Source organism: Eleginops maclovinus, chromosome 7 (assembly GCF_036324505.1).
Source record: "Eleginops maclovinus isolate JMC-PN-2008 ecotype Puerto Natales chromosome 7, JC_Emac_rtc_rv5, whole genome shotgun sequence".
NCBI classification, from domain to species: domain Eukaryota; kingdom Metazoa; phylum Chordata; class Actinopteri; order Perciformes; family Eleginopidae; genus Eleginops; species Eleginops maclovinus.
In genome coordinates this window covers 901,566-920,400 of record NC_086355.1, presented here as the reverse complement: position 1 = coordinate 920,400, position 18,835 = coordinate 901,566, and the positions used below count along the sequence as shown (strand labels likewise).

Sequence of the window (18,835 nt, the reverse complement as noted above, 5' to 3'; positions counted from 1 at the left end):
ACCTTATTATATACAAGCTGGTGTCTCCGGAGACTTCTTCATCATCTTCACAAACATCACTACAAGATATACTTCACCCACATCAGTGAATGTATTCGTTTTTTAATCTGATAAGCAAAACACTATATGGCATATTATTACACCCTAAATGTACAAGCCCTCGAAAGCCGGATGTTAATATGAATCAGCATCTGAAGTGTTTGCGGGTTCGTTGTGGGTTGTTGTGGACTTGATGTAGATCTGAGTACTTCTCTCACCTCTTGGTTTTTCCTTCATTATGCTTTTATTCTGAAAGCCAACAGAAGCTGCGCAGTAGGCCAGTGCGCAGCTTGACTGTTATCACAACAGATCAGACTTTGGCCGGAGAAAGTGAAGTTCTTCACTTCGTAGCAAATCTTTCAGTTTATTCACGGTTTTTAAGGTGTTTTATCTTTGGAGTTTGTCAGCGTTTCTTCCAGGATGGTTAAAGTGTCTTTTAACTCCGCCTTGGCCCAGAAGGATGTGAAAAAGGACGCCGAAACTCTTATTCCCGAAGAGGACAAAGTGAGTAGAAAATGGCTAACTGTGCTAATGCTAACATGGAGCTAACTGCAGGAAGAAAACACAGTTTATAAAACCACAGTATTTCTCTTAACAGGTACTTACTTAAACCCCGAAAAACTATGTATCGGCATTGTTTTATAGAGGTTTTTCAAGGGCTTTTTGTTCATTTTCAATCTTATTAGTGTTACTTCCTCTTTCTCCCATTTTAGTTATTTATTTATTTTGTATGCATCTCTTTAGGTTTTATAGTCCGAATTGTGTACTGCTATTTCACACCTTTTAAATTAGTCTGCACCTTTTTGGTATTTCTCCTGGTTCAATGCATATTATTAAATAGATGTGCATTGTTTTAAAGAGGTTGCTCATCTAGTTTGAGTTAATGTTGCATAATAAGTTGTACTTCCCCTTCTCAGATTTGACTTATTAACTGCTTATTTATTTGTGTGAGTTATAGTCTGATTTAATGAAAACCTGTTGTTTAATTTGATATATCTATGATTTATTTTACATTTTCATTTGTAATACTTTTGAAATGTATTTAAGTACAAACATAACAAAACAAACACAGATAAAGTAACTCAATAAAATCCGACAAATCAGGAAAATATAAATAGTGATATTTAGATGATTTGTTTTCTCAAATTTACCAAATCTTTAGCTTTATATATCTATTTAAATGTAGGAACTGAAATAAAATCTGGATTATATTATAGAGTTTCTGAATGAATGTATGATAATGTTGCATAGTCTTACTTTCTGTTATTTTATTCATGTATTTATTTTGTATACTTTGTTTTATCGTCAGAATCGGTTGCTGTTTTATACATTTCAATCCATTAAAAAGAGTAAGCTGCTGTTGTAGTGAAATCACACCAATACAACTAAATAAAGTGTGTGTAGAAATAGATGAGTCTTGACATAGCATATAAGATAAAATAGCAAATACAAAACAAAGCAAAGCAAATGAGAAATAGGAAATTAGTGGCAGCATATAATGTGCATAATAAAAGGTATTTGTGAAACTGCTGTGAGGAAGTTCATCTGCTCAAAAACAGAAGTACCAGTCAGGTGTTTGGTTATATACGTCCGTTACTGATGAATACAAAACATAACGCTTTTAGTTTATGTTTAGCAGTTGTCTTTAAAGGTCATCAAACTTTTTAATAAGGCCGTTTTTCTTTTGGTCTTTATGTTAAATTTGCTCATGTTTTAGCTGCTTCATCTCATGTTCTGTGGTCTCAAAGACAAACAGTTTTATTAGCTGGATGTTTCGTATAAAAACTCACTATCACAAAAGAGAAAGCAGTCATGGTAGATAAATGTCCAGGATGCAAAACAAGTATAATTAAGGCTGCAACAAATAACTTGTTTGCAATATTCTGCACATTTCTGCAAACTATCCCACCCTGACGCAGTGTAAACGAAGAGTTTGTTGTTTAGATGAGACAGAAAGGCTGCTGAGCCTCGGTGTTACAGACTGCTTCCTGTCTGAAGGTCTTGCATGAAGGAGGAGTCACAGAGAAGTTATGCAACAGGTTCTTTTCCGGGATTTAAAGAACTATAAAATGTCAGTAAAAATTATGAATACACATCTTTTTAGGTTTCCTGAACACTGTGAGTCAGAAGAGCCTCTTTGAATGTGATTCCATTAAAGTATGAGCTCAGAGTGATTGGATGAATAGTAATGGATCCGTTCAAACAGCTGAGGCGTGTTGTCTCTGTGCAGGAACAAAGTCGAGTTCAAACTCGTCTCCGCCCTGTTGTGAAAGAAGTTGTTTCTCATGAAGGCTTGGCTCAAAGTGCAGGGTTAAAGATTTCCGCGCAGAGGCTTTGAGGGACAACAGAGATGTAAAATCCCCTCATTTTCATTGAGAAGCGTACATGTTTCTCCCAATGCGTGCACTCACATCTATTGTATGATCAACAACTTTTCCAGATGTGATGGTTTTGCAGTTGGTCCAGTGGAGTTTTTAATTTACCTGGGTGTTTGTGTGTTATTGACTCTGGCTTTTTCCAAAGTTAGGATGAAAAGCCTACTTGTTACTCCTCGTGTAAATAAGCTTGCCGTTTCTTATGTTATGTTTGTGTATTATTAAATTATGCAAAACTATTAAAACCTTAAACTTCCTCCGAGGACATGCGCCTAAATCTTCCACTAACATGACTAAACATGTGCTAAAAAACCAACAAAAACATGTGTATTATGACCTAATGTTTTACCTTTTATACACTAAACCGTTATGGAGTCATACAATGTGAGAAAATGCAACGTCTACCCTTTACTTACCAACACCATTTTTTCGGCCTTGAAAGTTTAGGTTGGGTTTCCTTTTTTGAACTACGAAAGACTATGCAGGGTTTCAGTGTTCTACCATTCGAGCATCAAGTCTTAAAACTAAACTTCTTAACTGGTTTGGTCTCAAAGATTTCGCAGTGTTAATTACTCATGATCTGCTCTAGCGTTTGCAAACTGTCCAGAGAGAAAGTCATAATAATGATCAGAAGAAGTGTGAGATCACCTTTTATGTGATTGAACACAGGCTTTTAGGCAGGTGGGCGTCTGGGCGTCCTCTGGCCCTGTACTAAAAGCAATAAGAAATTGGACGCCCTAGTTTTAGGCAAGACGCCCTAAAGACCCCCTATTTTTTTCCTCCGCTGTTTCCCCGGTCACTTCGCTGAATGTGATCAAAATTCCCCGAATCCAAATGAAATGAAACTCAGTTTTGTAATCATTTCATTATGTGTATTTTGTATTATTTCCCCTTTAATTGAAAGCAACCTTTTCCTTTGAAACAGAAACAGAAACTAAAGATGATGTGAGGTACGGCAACCTAAAGCTCCTTGAAAAACGATAAGAGTCCGGAATAAATCAGCAGACATTTTGACTTTCTCTTTCTGTGTTTCTGTTCAAAAGAGGGCTGGGTCCATTTTCAGTAAACCGTTGTCTTACACGTCCCTCTGACTGTTGGTGTGCTAAGGGAGCAATGCCCCTGTTACCCGTTACACAGAACCCTGATAATTATCATCATGCATCTCACTGTTGCTCTTGTTTTAATTCCCCTGAAGCAGTTTGTGTTCAGTGGGTTGAATTGAGATAAACTGATCAGCTAAAGACGGGGCTCAGACATTTATAGCAGCAGGAAATAGAGCCGGCTCAAAACGGTTTAAAACACCTCAAAGCCACAGTGCAAAACTCAGCATTTAACTAGAGAGGAAAGGTATCAATATGTATTCATTAAAGTACCAACTGTGCGGAATGAGACATGTTTTTAATTAATCAAATACAAGTACTCATGTTCCTCAGTTTGATGATGCAACAGGTAACGGTTGCGGATTCATGTACATTACATATATTACTTTATATACAGCTTGTGAACTTTCCCCTCGAAGATCAATCAATGATCATTACTCCAATACATTTTTATGTTTTTGTTTTATTCTGAGGCATTAATCCCAATTTAGAAAGTGAGAAAATAAAGTAGAATAATAAAAATATATCAAAATATAGTTAGATATACAGAACAGGGGAGTTCTTGAGTAAAGAAGCTCAAAACGTTACAAATCCTGCTATTTTTCAATATTTAATGACTTATTTAGTCGTAATGTTTCCTAAGTCTTCAAAAAGTTAATATTTTTCAGACTATTTTACTCATTTAGTTAAACATGCTCTCTGTTATTTAATCCAGAGTACATTTGAGTTAATGGGTATTTAATCTACTTTACTGACCTCAGTTCAACTTTGTGCTAATTAAAAATCTGCTCGTTTGAAACAGTAAATCCTCGTTAATGAGATCTGCTCAATTAACACACAGGCAGGATGAGTCAGCCTTTACTTCTGCTGACTGTCCATCAGAAAGGATTACCAAAGACTCAAACCCTCTATTCACTCTGAGAATGTCTGATTGTTGTATGTGTGACGTGTGCAGCTTCATGTAGTGATTATTTATGAATCTGTTGCTTAAGTTGTTTGTATTTATTTAGTTTAGAATATCAGAAATCTTGTCAAACTCCAAATTGTTTGTAAATGATTAAGAGGTACTTTAATTTACCACTCTTTAATCCTATGGTACACCATCCAGACTCCTCAGTAAACTCCAGTACATCCAGAACTCAGCCGCCCGTCTCCTCACCCGCTCCCGCTCCCGTGACCACATCGCCCCTGTCCTGCAGAACCTCCACTGGCCCCCCGTCCCACAACGCATCCACTTCAAGATCCTTCTCCTCACCCTCAGACTTCATTCAGAGCTGTGCCTGGTCCTTACGTTATTTTGTCGGGCAGGATATCCTAAGTGTGTGCGATCCTTCTGAGCGAGTAAGGGACGAGCCCCAAAGGTGACTCGCAATCTCCGCTGGAAAAAAGGTTCCTCCGTATCCAGGCCATCCTATCAAAACACGGAGCTTTATTATCCCCGACAACGGGGGCTCCTTCCTCAGACTCGGAGGAAAACAGCAGCAGTGAGTCAGGCAGCAGCCTAGCTTTGTACCAACAGACCTCAACCTGTGATGTGTAATCATTCTGAGCTCAGGACACCATCAGCTTTCATCTCAGGATCAGGGCGTAATGTGCGGAGGGATTTTTGCCAATGAGCATATTTGTCGCTGTATCCTGTGTAGCATGTATTGGGTTGTTATATTCAGATATGAATTATAGAAACCAGAAGTCAATGCTCAGTGTGTGTGCTCTCTGCTTGTTCACACACACATTAAGAATCCTCACCGGAGCGTCTGTACCGCTGAGGGGCGGACCGCTTTCTAGGTGTAAAGTTTACTTTATATTTCAACGGTAAATTATTACAGTTGTGTTTTATATTGCACGTCAAGCACAACGTACTCTCCTGTTATAAGGACCTTTATCAGCCTTTGAAACGGAAACCATTTTGGGACAAGAAAAAAAAGAGACGATTAGTCGACTAATGGAAAAACGTGACACCAGATCGCAGCTGGTGCACACGGGAGACTCATAAAGGACTGATGACTTATGGAAGTGTCTGCAACAATTAGTCGATATATTTGCTTCATCATTTTGTCAGAATAAAATACCGAGCTTGCTCTAGTTGCAGCCTCTCTCTTGTTTTTACAACAGCAGCATTAGTCATAGTACCATTGAACATGTATTGATCATGGTGTTTTGTTCTTAATTTAAGGACCTTCACCAAACAAATACATTTACCCAACATGACGAATAGAATTTGTACATCCGGATATATGTCAGAAGCAACACCATTTTTGTTTTCAATTATATTTTATCATTAGTAAATATATATTTCCCGCCTGTGATTTGGATATTCCACCGTCTGTATTGCAATATCTATTAAATAGCAAGGAATTGTATACATCTAGGAAGCTGAATTAGCAGGCAAATCGACCCTCAAACGGAAAGTGGCTCCTCTTTGAATCTGCACACATTTCAATAATAGGCTTTGTTTTGTAACGAGCTCTTCCTTCAAAACAACAGACACGATCCAACATATGGAGTATTCCTCCCAGACGTCTGACTTTTGTTACAGGAGAACACATACTTTTATACGTTAATGTTCATTACTGGATTATCTCTTCTTCTTCTTCTTGGGTTGTTTCTCCTGCTGTGTGTCGTCTGATCGTCTGCAGAGAGAGGATTACTTTAAATCCCAGAGAGACTCAGCTGGGGAGGGTTAGCAGCGACGCCAACCGCTAAAACTCAAGAAGCAGAGAGATTAATAAACTACCTCCACCCCAGACACCCTTCACCCAGTTAATATGCGACACATAGATACAGACTAACAGCAACAGATAGCACAGATATGTGGTGATATTTCTCACCAGGGTTTCATACTGTGGTGATGTTTTCACTAAATATGAGTGAAAGTGTTTATGAATAGTAATCAGCCTCTGAATTTAAGATTAGGTTAGGTTCGAGTTAAAGTGCAGGGTTTGGGCAATAATCTCTAGTTGGTTTGTTATAAAACTGAGTATAAAACCCTCAATTGAAGATATTCTGAAGATTCTGCTGAACCCTGAATTATATCGAGGTACTACGTGTCTTAATTGGAAAGTACTACTTTCAGTATCAGCCTTAATGTTGGTTTATAGTCAGTGTGATGGAAATGTTCAGAAGAAGGATACCCGTAATCGTCCCACAGAGGGGAAATTTTACATTCTGCATCGGACCCATCCTAGTGTGAGGAGCAGCATATGTACAGCGCCCGGGTAGCAGTGTAGGGAACGGTGCCTTGCTCAGGGACACCACGGTAGCACTTGGTCTTTCCCAGGGCAAGTCCCTATGGGCTTCGCCACTACCACCCCTCTCAGTGAAGCTTTGCATGTTTGTAGGTGTTCCCCTAAACATCTCCTAACTAAGCAGTGTTGTTCTGACTGCAGTGTGTCAGGTTCCTCTCTGCCCTCACAGTATACAGAGGATGGAGTTTCAGTGGAATGAATCATTTGTTCTGGACACTGATACTCACCTGATACTCACCTGTTTCCAGAGACAGAAACACAAGCTGCTCTCAGGACATTTACCCGAGGACTGAACCATGTCAGCGTCAGAGGATAGGAAGAATAATCATATATTTAAACCGTGTACACACACACACACACACACACACACACACACACACACACACACACACTCTATGGTTTGTCCGCAAACAACAATTGGACATTTAAAGATGTTTTTCTCTTTTAAAACACTTATTTTTACATTTCTTTTAACTGTGTGTGTGTGTGTGTGTGTGTGTGTGTGTGTGTGTGTGTGTGTGTGTGTGTGTGTGTGTGTGTGTGTGTGTGTGTGTGTGTGTGTGTGTGTGTGTGTGTGTGTGTGTGTGTGTGTGTGTTGAAAGGCTGGTTATTCACCCGTTGAGGCTTGTTTTATGACGTTGTGAAACATGAAGCACCCTCTTGTTTCAAATACGGGAAAAATGGAAACTCAAACAAATAAAACCCAGTTTTTATTTGTTTGAGGACGCTCTTAAAATACACTGCCCGGCCAAAAAAAGGTCCCCCTCTAATATCCGTTGGACCGCCTTCAGCTTCACGGCACGCATTCTCTGTGGCATCGTTTCCACGAGCTTCTGCAACGTCTCAACATTTATTTCTGTCATTAATTGTTGATCTTGTGTTGATGATGGAGATTCAGACCACTGATCAAAGTCTTCTCCAGCACACCCCAAAGACTCTCAATGGGGTTCAGGTCTGGACTCTGGGGGGGCCGATCCATGTGTGAAGTGATGTCTCATTCTCCCTGAACCACTCTCTCACAGTCTGAGCCCGATGGATCCTGGCATTGTCCTCTTGGAACATGCCCGCTCCATCAGGGGAGAAGAGATCCATGGATGGAATAACCTGTCCTTCAGGATATTCAGAGTCAGCTGACCTCATTCTTTGGGTTGCTGAACCTAGACCAGACCAACTGCAGCAGCCCCAGATCATAGCCCTGCCCCCACAGGCTGGGGATCTGTTTTGGGCCGGGCAGTGTTTATCAGCTGATCATTAAACTTGCATAATAGATAACATGTGGGAGCATCAGATAAATCATAGCTTGTTGATGAAATACAAAATGTGGAGTATGTTGTTTCTACACTTCTTAAAGGGACCCTGCTGCTGTGTGTGGTTCTCCCTCTGCTGTAATGTTTCCATACCGGTTTTTGTGGCATGTAAATGGTGTGTTCCGGAACAGAGTGACATCTCTACGGAACACTCGCACCCTTATTGGCTAGCGCTCTAGCACACTGTACGTGGTAGGCTAAGGGGCGGGACATCTCTAAGCAGTTGACCAGCGAGAACAAAGCCGACCAGCTAACCAATCATTGCAGACTGGGCTCTGGTTTCAGACACAGGGTGAAAAGAGGTGCTGCAGCACAGGCAGTATGAGAAGTAAACACTGATAAGACGCTCAACATGAACTTTAAAACTTTTAATTTCTATTTTATTTTGCCACCCCTCTTTTTCAATCCTTCGGAGTCGATGGCGATCAGGAAATGTTTCTGCCTGTCGAGCATTTTAAAAGTTCCTCCCTCACTTCCTCTACTATTGTTCCTCTTTGGAGTTACACAACATTCTGGACTTTTTGTCTGTTGAATTAAATGGCAGGTCGGACATCAGATTTCCTCCTGTAGCTCTGAGGTTTTTTATAAAACGCTGAGTCGGCTTTATGAAGTTGTTACAGCTGCATTTTCCCCCATTGCTTTACTAACAACTGCTGCCGGTGTCAGGGAGACATTTTGGCTGCAGGACCTCCGCCCCGTGTAGCTAGTGGTTCAGGATCCTAAATGAAATCCAACATTCATTGCTCTTGGGAGGCCGTTGTCTATCTTTGTGACTTTGTTATACTGCTGCAACTCCTATTCACTTCCAGAAACATACTGCACTCTCTCTCTCTCTCTCGCTCAACACATGCATGTGCCACACACGTATCCCCTTCTCTCTCTCTTAAAGGGATAGACGGCCCTAGTCCACAATATCCTACTGTCCTTTTATAAGTTACATTAAAACATCGACATCGTTACCGCCAACAGTTTTACTGTAGGAATCGGCTGAAAAAAATGTCAAATTGGTTCATCCCTTATCCTGAATATAAACTATTTATTTCTCTTCCTCCTCTACCTCCTGCAGGATGTGGAGGCCGTCCCCCTGCGGCGTCCTCAGTCACGGGCCTGGTGCTGGTGCATGTGTTTGGGTCTGGCCCTCATGCTGTCAGGGGTCGTTGTGGGAGGAGCCTACCTGTACCGCTACTACATCCTGGAGGTGAGACACCTAGCCATAGCTGAGCTGGAAAACGCGGTGAATTAAACACAGATGAAATATCAGTAGTCTGTTTGCAGCTCGTAGTGAACCCGGAAATGTTGAGAAGCTTTATGACAGAAATGTATATTAGCACAAGTTGCGTTAATTAGCATTATAGCTTATGTGGACAGTAGTTTACAAATGGCTTGTTAGATTTAGATTTGAACCCCAAAAACTGTCCAAACTGTCCAAGTTATTCTTAAACTATTGCCTGTTTAGGATACAATGTAGTAAGCGATACCCTACATTGTCTTTAATTGAGTTCTTCTGTTTTTGCGTCATACGAGACGACACTTTATCCTAAAATCTACTCTGTTGATAAAACACCGAAAATGTCTCTTAATCAAATACCCAGAGTTCTTCCTCATCCTGGTTCTCTAACGTCTCTCTGCAGCATGGTCAGGTGTTTGTGTGCGGAATGAACTACCGTGAGGAAGACTACATGATGCAAGAGGAAGATGAGGTACGAAGAAGCTTTTCAAGTCGTCAGATTGTTAATCTCTGTTTCAGTCCCCTTCCTAAAGAGCTGATTCTGTGTCTGTAGCTTTAAATGCTAATGAGCTGCTGCTGGCCACTCCCCTCTGAGAGGTGATAAAAAACACAATGGAGATCCAGGTGATAAGCTGGGCAGGGGGGTGGGTAAACTTGGTTGGTTATTGGCTAATGGTATAACCAAAAACATTGCAAAGTGGCCAAAATCTGATGAGCTGATTTTCAGACTGGTTTTTATAGAGATCAGGACAAAAAGAGAGGGGGGGTCTTTGCTCTTGAGAAGTTCAGTCTCTAAACACATAGATATGTGCTGTATAAGAGACATGAAGAAGAGGAGTTTGCAGGATAGGTGATCATTGCATATTCTTTGTCTTGAGAGATGTCTCATGCTCCCTGAACCACTCTCTCACAGTCTGAGCCGATGGATCCTGGCATTGTCCTCTTGGAACATGCCCGCTCCATCAGGGAAGAAGAGATCCATGGATGGAATAACCTGTCCTTCAGGATATTCAGAGAGTCAGCTGACCTCATTCTTTGGGGACGTTGCTGAACCTAGACCAGACCAACTGCAGCAACCCCAGATCATAGCACTGCCCCCCACAGGCTGGGGACCTGTTTTGGCCGGGCAGTGTGTTTTTGTATTTTTTTGAGTCTGACAGGAATTGTCCTTTTTTTTTAAGTAGCCTAAAAATCATGAAGCAACAGTAGCCTCACAGGAATTATTTTGAAGCTCGATCATAACATTTTGAAACTGGATAATATAAGACATTTAAATCTTCCCAGCGTGGTTCAGACTTGTCTTTGAAGCTGCATTCTTGTCCTTCAGTGAGAGAACAAAGACACTGATTGACTGTATAACCGTCAGAGAGTTGCTTTAACTGGTTGAACTGGTTTCAGATGGAGCTGGAGCTTCCCCACAAGATGCCCCTGTGGCGACTGGAGCAGAGGATCGAGGTCCTGGAGTCGGAGCAGGTGGCGCTCATCAACGTTCCTGTGCCCGAGTTCGGAGAGGGAGACCCGGCCAAAATCGTGCACGACTTCCAGAGGGTGAGACCAAGCTCTCAGGAAGACGGAAACACCACGGGTATCTCCATGTCTCCGCTGTGACATGATTTAAAAGAGCGGGTCACACTTAAAGTTATTAAAGCAACAGTGAAACAGGGATAATAGGAAATGTACAGAACGGTATAAATAAACATACAATATCACGTGAAATACTTCTTCTAAATCTCAACATTAATTAACGTAATCAAATTTAAAACCAAAGCTGTTTGCCCAAGCCATGGTTCAACGTTTGTATCTAGTTATAGAAGAACCAGTTACCCTCAGAGTCCAGGTGTAGGGAAACTGCAGTGGTTACAAATAACTGTTTGTGCTCCAAGGCCCGCCCCTAAGCTCTCATTGGTTGAGACGTGTGATGACGCCCATCCTAATCCAAGACTGATCAACATCCCACCCCCTCCTGTGACCCATGGTTAGTCTGTATGTGTGTTCGGGTCCAGTGAGCAATGGACCTAATAATAATATTAATACAAAAATTGTCAATGCGCGCTAAAAAGTTCTCCACGTTAATAAATAAATGCGTTAGGCCACAATGACGCATTCAATTGCCAACCCTAGATATATATGTAATGGTATGTGCAGGTACATACAGCACAGGGCAAAGTCAATATACATGCAAATAAAACTAAATATTAAAGTAAGATGTCCAACAAAGATAGAATAATACAAACATATGTATAGGAACATAAGAAGTTAAAGAAAGAATCTGATGAAACAAATACAGTTATATCAGATATTTACCCTGACAGGAAGTTGGAAGCAAAAACAGTTGATAATAATAGATTGTATTATCCAGGTCCTCAAAGACCAAAGATAAGATGTGTGATTGAAATCGAGCAATAAAACCACATACTAATATTCTCTCTCTGTGTGTTTTGTGTGTCAGAACATGACGGCCTACCTGGATCTGAGTCTGAACAAATGCTACGTCATCCCGCTCAATACCTCCATCGTGATGCCCCCCCGAACCTTACTGGAGCTGCTCAACAACGTTAAGGTGAAAGACCTGAAAGCGTCAGCTGTTATCCTACAGAGATATTGTTAATCAGTAATGTGTGTCTCTGTGACATCATCAGAGTTCCAGCTTTATCATCTTGATTGCGTACAGTGGGTCCCGTTGTAAGAAATCCTTCTTGATAAGTGTTGCTTTCTTTCTCCAGAGGTACTTATGGACAGATCCAGGCTAGCTGTTTCCATCAGTTTCCAGTCTTGTGCTAAGCTAGGTTAACAGTTTCCACCTGGTTTAGCACCCTATGCTAAGCTAGGCTAACCCTCCCATCAGTTTCCAGTCTTTATGCTAACCTAGGCTAACAGTTTCCACCTGGTTCAGCACTCTAAGCTAGGCTAACCTTCCCATCAGTTTCCAGTCTTTTTTCTAAGCTAGGCTAACAGTTTCCACCTGGTTCAGCACTCTATGCTAAGCTAGGCTAACAGTTTCCACCTGGGGTCCGGTAGAACAGTCAGTCTATCTTAGGAAGGTTCCTAACGGAGCAGAATGACCCTGAGGTCCCTCAGTGGTCGCCATGATAAGAGCTGTTGGAATTCTAGACGAGAGGAAAGGAGCTCTGAAGCTTCCTTTATAACCTCCTTTAGGAAACACTGGACCTTCCTTTAGGAGAGGAGAGGAGAACATGCTGTCCCACAATGCCTTGCAGCAACATTTACCGTGACGCAGCATCCGGCCGCTCACGGAAACAGCCGACTGTGAGAAATGCGTTTGATGAAAGTTACGGTGCTGATGAAGCAGTTCAAAACTTATACCGTAACTTTCCAAAGAGCTTGGTTCTGAACGTTCAGCTCTGGATTCATCAAAAGGAGAAATATGAACGGTACTTTTACTGAAAGGATCCAATAGAGTCTCAGAATCTCTGAGCTGTGTGGGGTTTCTGTACTACATGTTGAACTGTGATATCCAAAGTGATAGCTGAAGGCATCACTAGTTTATTATAACTCATTTGTATTTATTATAAATATGTCATATAATCACACCTATTGGATTCATGTGAGTTAATACGTGAGGCCGGAGGGGGGGCTTTGTAATGCAGGGTATCTGTCTCTGCTGTCCTGGTTCATAAAGCAGAAACAGCACCATCAGAGAGCACGGTGCAGAGGAGAGGCTCTCAGTAGCTTTAGAGGAGCTGTAGTTCCCCACAGCGGACGCTCATTAATGACGGCCTTCATCATCAATACGTGGATAGTGTCGCTCAGTCGGGTTCTCAAAGCAGCCTCTGTTCCTCAGTGCTGTTGAGTTCTCCTATCCACTGTTCCTTAACCCCGGGACGTTTCACACAGAGGTCAGGAACAGAGGATAGATAGACCATAGGAGCTGATTTTTGGGTGATTTCGACCGGACCCCAGGTTCAGCACTCTATGCTAAGCTAAGATTACCTATATCATCTATTCACAGCGTTATTCTAAGCTAGGCTAAAGGTTTTACTCATCAGTGTCTTTGAATGTTTTATGCATTAATTGTGATCGTTGTTTGCAGGCCGGCACCTACCTGCCTCAGTCGTACCTGATGCACGAGGAGATGATAGTGACGGAGCGTCTGGAGGACGTGCAGCAGCTCGGAAACTTCATCTACAACCTGTGCCGCTGGAAGGATACCTTCAAGCTGCAGCACCGCGACCGCATCTATGGTAGGCACAGGACGCCTTTCATTCATATCACCGGGGTTCGCACGGTCATTAAAAACCTGGTTAAGTCAGGGAAATGTAAACATGCAAATTCTAAGGCCCTTGAAATGTTGTGGCTTCAGTCGCATCAATTCTAATTACTCATTTCTCCAAGCATGGAAATAGTCTGTATAGTTTATCAAGTAAATTGGCATGTTTACATTAATTCAGTCACCAGCTTACAGTGACCTCTGTAGCATGAGCAAGCTAACCATGCTGCCAAGATGCAGCTCCACTAATGGATGGCTTTTTAAGGACATTTACCAGTTATAAGAAACACACTCCCCCCAGCGCGCTGTGATGGCGATTAGTCGTCTCATTTATACTTCTTAGCAACCTCCGTTTTTAAATTCACCCGTGGACTGAGGTGGTTCATGTCGTGGAACAGGAATCTCTTCAGCTTGTGTTAGCGACAGACCTTATTTCAGGATAGCAACATTCTGAAACCATTGAGAGACCAAGAAGTGATGAGTGATTTCTGGGTTTTGGTGCTGATTTTTGCACCACTCTCTTTATCTATATATCTATACATACCAACTCCTAACTAGGACACGCAACTATCCTGTGAACCCTAACCCTCCGGGCGTTCCTCTGCTCCTCAGGTCTGCAGAAGCGTGAGGCTCTGAACTGCCATAAGATCCGTCACTTTGAGAGCCAGGTGGTGGTGGAGACGTTGATCTGCGAGGCCTGAGCTGTGTGTGTTTTTAATCCTTTATTTCCTCTTCTTAGAGAGGGAGGGAGAGGGAGAGGGAGGGGGAGGGAGAGAGAGAGAGAGAGAGAGAGAGAGTTTTAAAAAAAAAAAGGTGTATTTTTTTTCCACTTTTCTGTACGGGGATCTCCTGGGAACCTTTTCATAAAATAATCAAAAAAAATCTGCTAAATTTTTGTAATCCAAATAACTGCGATTGTAGCATGTGTTTAAATAGGCCAGGGGTAGATGTGGGAGGATTTAGAGAGCCTGGTGTGTGCAGCAGGGAGACGCTTCCTGTTCCTGTGAGAGCTATTCATACTCTTCAGCTGTTCTTCAGAGCGTTCCTCTGGTTCTAAACACGACATCACAGCAGAGCTTCCACGTCTTCTCCTCAGAGGGTCATCCATCTTTTCTGTGTCGTTTGTTTTGGATAACTCTTCTTGTACTCATTTGTGTATATGACCTCTTTAAAGATAGGACCAAACCAACACAATAAAAACAACAGGAAAACAAACTGTGTCTGCTTTCATTAGTGTGTATCAGTACGCAGTGTTTGGGGTATTTGTACACAGGTTTAGTGTGTATCAGTACGCAGTGTTTGGGGTATTTGTACACAGGTTTAGTGTGTATCAGTACGCAGTGTTTGGGGTATTTGTGGTTTAGTGTGTTTCAGTACGCAGTGTTTGGGGTATTTGTACACAGGTTTAGTGTGTATTAATATGTAGTGTTTGGGGTATTTGTACACAGGTTTAGTGTGTATCAGTACGCAGTGTTTGGGGTATTTGTACACAGGTTTAGTGTGTATCAGTACGCAGTGTTTGGGGTATTTGTACACAGGTTTAGTGTGTTTCAGTACGCAGTGTTTGGGGTATTTGTACACAGGTTTAGTGTGTATTAATATGCAGTGTTTGGGGTATTTGTACACAGGTTTAGTGTGTATCAGTACGCAGTGTTTGGGGTATTTGTACACAGGTTTAGTGTGTATCAGTACGCAGTGTTTGGGGTATTTGTACACAGGTTTAGTGTGTATTAATATGCAGTGTTTGGGGTATTTGTACACAGGTTTAGTGTGTATCAGTACGCAGTGTTTGGGGTATTTGTACACAGGTTTAGTGTGTTTCAGTACGCAGTGTTTGGGGTATTTGTACACAGGTTTAGTGTGTATTAATATGCAGTGTTTGGGGTATTTGTACACAGGTTTAGTGTGTATTAATATGCAGTGTTTGGGGTATTTGTACACAGGTTTAGTGTGTATCAGTACGCAGTGTTTGGGGTATTTGTACACAGGTTTAGTGTGTATTAATATGCAGTGTTTGGGGTATTTGTACACAGGTTTAGTGTGTATTAGTACACTGTTTTTGTGTGTATTAGTACACTGTTACCCCCTCAAGACCCTGTGGTCTGGTGGAAACTGGTTCCTGAAAGAAGTTGATGATCATGGGAGAGGAGGCCGCTGTGGAGTCGCCTTCAAGCTTCAGAGGTTTGTGTCCTGACTGCTGACACGTCTCACACATCTTACTGACCCTTTCCCTTCAGTCAGTGTTTCTGTTTATAATAATAAGTATGTTAGCGTGCTAACAACTCCAAATATAAAACCACAGACATAAAGTTGGATTTCTGTCTCAACATGTTCTTAAAATGTTTCCTTTTTAGATTTAAGTGAAACCTGAAACTCACAGCATGCCTGAGTGAAATAATGAAGTGTGATTTTAATGTAAATAAAGTTTCATTCCTGTATTTTAACTTTTTATCCTTGAATAAAAACACATTCACATATTTATTTATTTATTGTCGTTTTTTTGCCAATTCATGAGTAGCTTTTACACACTTGATTTAATGTAAAATGCTGTTAATTTATATCTTTGTGTGATTTTACTTTAAATTGTTGTTATTGTGCTTTTTGTGTCGTGATATTCATTAGTAAACTGCGTTGGACTTCTACCTATGTGGATCTTCTATGGCGGGGATTCCCAAATTGTGGGGGTGCGCGAGCTGCCACCAGGGGGTGCGCGAGCTGCCACCAGGGGGTGCGCGAGATGAAACATGTAATGGTGGTCTGGTGTAAAAATATTACAGTGTTGTTTTTTAAGAGGGACTTTTCCATAGGCTACAATACAAAACAGGAACAATACACATTTCCTTTGTAATCCCTTTTATTTTAAATAACAAAACTTTAATTTAACAGTTTTTGATAGAAACGTAGAAGAAGACAGCGGCTGTCTTCTTCTACGTTTCTATCAAAAACTGTCTGTCTGTCTGTCTGTCTGTCTGTCTGTCTGTCTGTCTGTCTGTCTGTCTGTCTGTCTGTCTGTCTGTCTGTCTGTCTGTCCGTCCGTCCGTCCGTCCGTCCGTCCGTCCGTCCGTCCGTCTGTCCGTCTGTCTGTCTGTCCGTCGAGTTTACTGGATGCCTCGGGGTGCAGAGTTCATACAGGACACAGCCCAGAGACCAGATATCCCTGCAGAGAGAACACACAAACATTAAATGCATTAATCAAAGACAGACTGACAGTTGGACAGACAGACAGACAGACAGACAGACAGACAGTGCTCAAGCACTGTACTTAAGTACAATTTTGAGGTACTTCTACTTTACCTGAGTATTTCCATGTTATGCTACCTTGTACTTTACTCCACTACATGTATTCAGTACCTCTAGTTGCTAGACAGATTAGGATTAATGATGGTAAATATAATCTCCCTTAAATCAGACTGTAGTTCACCTGCAGTAAATCCAGCAGCTACCCTGCAGTATACAAAGCCATTCAAACTAGCTGCACCTTTACCAGCTCTGAGAACACTTGAATGATCAATCATTATAAAACATATCAGAGATATTATTCTGAAATGGACCAATCAGACAATGACTACTTTTACTGTCGCTACTTTAAGTACATTTAGAGGAGAGTACTTTCTACTTTCACTGGAGGAACATTTAGAATACTTTCACTGTGACAGAGTATTCCTACACTCTGGTACTTCTACTTTACTCAAGTACAAGACCTGAGTACTTCTACTTTACTCAAGTACAAGACCTGAGTACTTCTACTTTACTCAAGTACTCAGATCTTGTACTTGAGTAAAGTAGAAGTACTCAGATCTGGTTCTTGAGTAAAGTAGAAGTACTCAGATCTGGTTCTTGAGTAAAGTAGAAGTACTCAGATCTGGTTCTTGAGTAAAGTAGAAGTACTCAGATCTGGTTCTTGAGTGGTGGTGTGTTTATACCAGAGGTAACAGTGTGAGTTGGTCTTCTGAAGAAAGTGCTTCTGTTTGATGAAATAATCCGATAAGTAAAATGATTTAAAACTCAATCCAGTACGGCGGTAACCTTTGACCTCTCTGAATGGCAGAGTCAGCGTCCGTGTACAGCGGAGCGCCACAGGAAGCCCGGGGGTCCACAACAGGAAGTGAAACAATGGGTACTCCTACATGCTCCTGAGGACAGGAAGCAGTGGGGGCAGCAGGGGGTACTTTGAAAGAGAGAAGCAGCTCATATTTGGGCTGAAACATTCATATCATGATTAAAACTAAAATAGTCTTCCTACTTATATAAGATCAAATGCCCGGATCTAACAGACACGTCATGTGTAGGAGGGGGGGGGGGGGGGGGGGGTTGTGTTTTGAAGAACCTTTGGTCAAAAAAAATCTGTCTTGGGTTTCTATGAATACACAGGTTTGTTTTTGAAGTGTGTGTGTGTGTGTGTGTACACCTGCATCAGCTGGATGTCAGCAGGAGATGGGACAGAGGAGGCTGCGAGCTGAAGTTCAGGTACAAACACTTTAATAAAATAAACCGGAACAATCTCTACATGTATGGCAGCCAGTCCAGTGTGTGTTGAATGCCAAAAGAGAGAAAAATGCCAGTAGTTTATAGAATACCATATCATAAAAATAACACATTTAACTCAAAAGACAAACCTACAAAAAATAAAACAAGAGAAACTGATAATGCTGAAGTGGTCTCTTCACTGTTGTTCCTCCCTGTGTGTAATCAGGGAATCAGTGCCGCTGCTAGCCATTTTGGTGCCCTAAGCATAATTCCTTCATGATGCCCTCCCCCCCCCCCCCCAATAAAAAAACATTATGAGTTGTGATGAGTGAGTGGGGAGGGGAGGGGGGAGGGGAGAGGGGGGCACCATCGGTACCTTTGAGTAGTATGCCTAAAAAGTGCCTCATATTTCTATAGTCTACTGAAATAATTTCGGCCTTATAATTATTATGACGATTTTTCATTAGGCTATTTTTGGTGGTGCCCCCTCGACACTTGGTGCCCTACGCACAGCGCGTAATGCGCGTTATGGGAGCGGCGGCACTGCAGGGAATCACTCTTCAGTTTATACTTGGTTTTGCTTCATGAATGTATCTGAACTACAAAATGGAAAAGATCTGATCATTCATTTATTGGAAACCTTTTTCATGATATCCAATTCATTATTATAACGAACACAATAACATATATACAGAGAACTGTGTGTTTGTTTGAATGAAATGGTGACAGAGCTGCTGTCAGATGATCCAGCCGTACCGGCGTCATCACAAATGGACTTCGCTTCCCGTGACGCTCCGAGGAAAGGACGTCCCATTGCTCTTAAAACTCCTTGCTTGCGCTCTCTCT

At 41.6% G+C, this 18,835-nt stretch overlaps 1 protein-coding gene across 1 annotated transcript; it reads left to right on the top strand.

Annotated features, from left to right (window-relative positions):
* The first annotated feature begins 292 nt into the window (after positions 1 to 292).
* On the top strand, positions 293 to 14,737 carry itm2ba (integral membrane protein 2Ba). The gene is made up of 7 exons (XM_063887506.1): positions 293 to 543; positions 9,133 to 9,264; positions 9,698 to 9,766; positions 10,693 to 10,842; positions 11,744 to 11,854; positions 13,346 to 13,496; positions 14,135 to 14,737. Exons 1-7 carry the CDS (start codon positions 460 to 462, stop codon positions 14,221 to 14,223), a joined length of 786 nt encoding a protein of 261 aa, XP_063743576.1. The 5' UTR covers positions 293 to 459; the 3' UTR covers positions 14,224 to 14,737.
* The last annotated feature ends 4,098 nt before the right edge of the window (positions 14,738 to 18,835 follow it).

What these genes read in the sequence shown, in the direction of transcription:
- itm2ba (XM_063887506.1), top strand. Translation starts at nt 460, where the DNA reads ATGGTTAAAGTGTCTTTTAACTCCGCCTTGGCCCAGAAGGATGTGAAA. An exon ending in ACCGCTACTACATCCTGGAG is followed by an intron (nt 9,265 to 9,697) that starts GTGAGACACCTA and finishes GTCTCTCTGCAG; the next exon opens with CATGGTCAGGTGTTTGTGTG. An exon ending in GCACCGCGACCGCATCTATG is followed by an intron (nt 13,497 to 14,134) that starts GTAGGCACAGGA and finishes TCTGCTCCTCAG; the next exon opens with GTCTGCAGAAGCGTGAGGCT.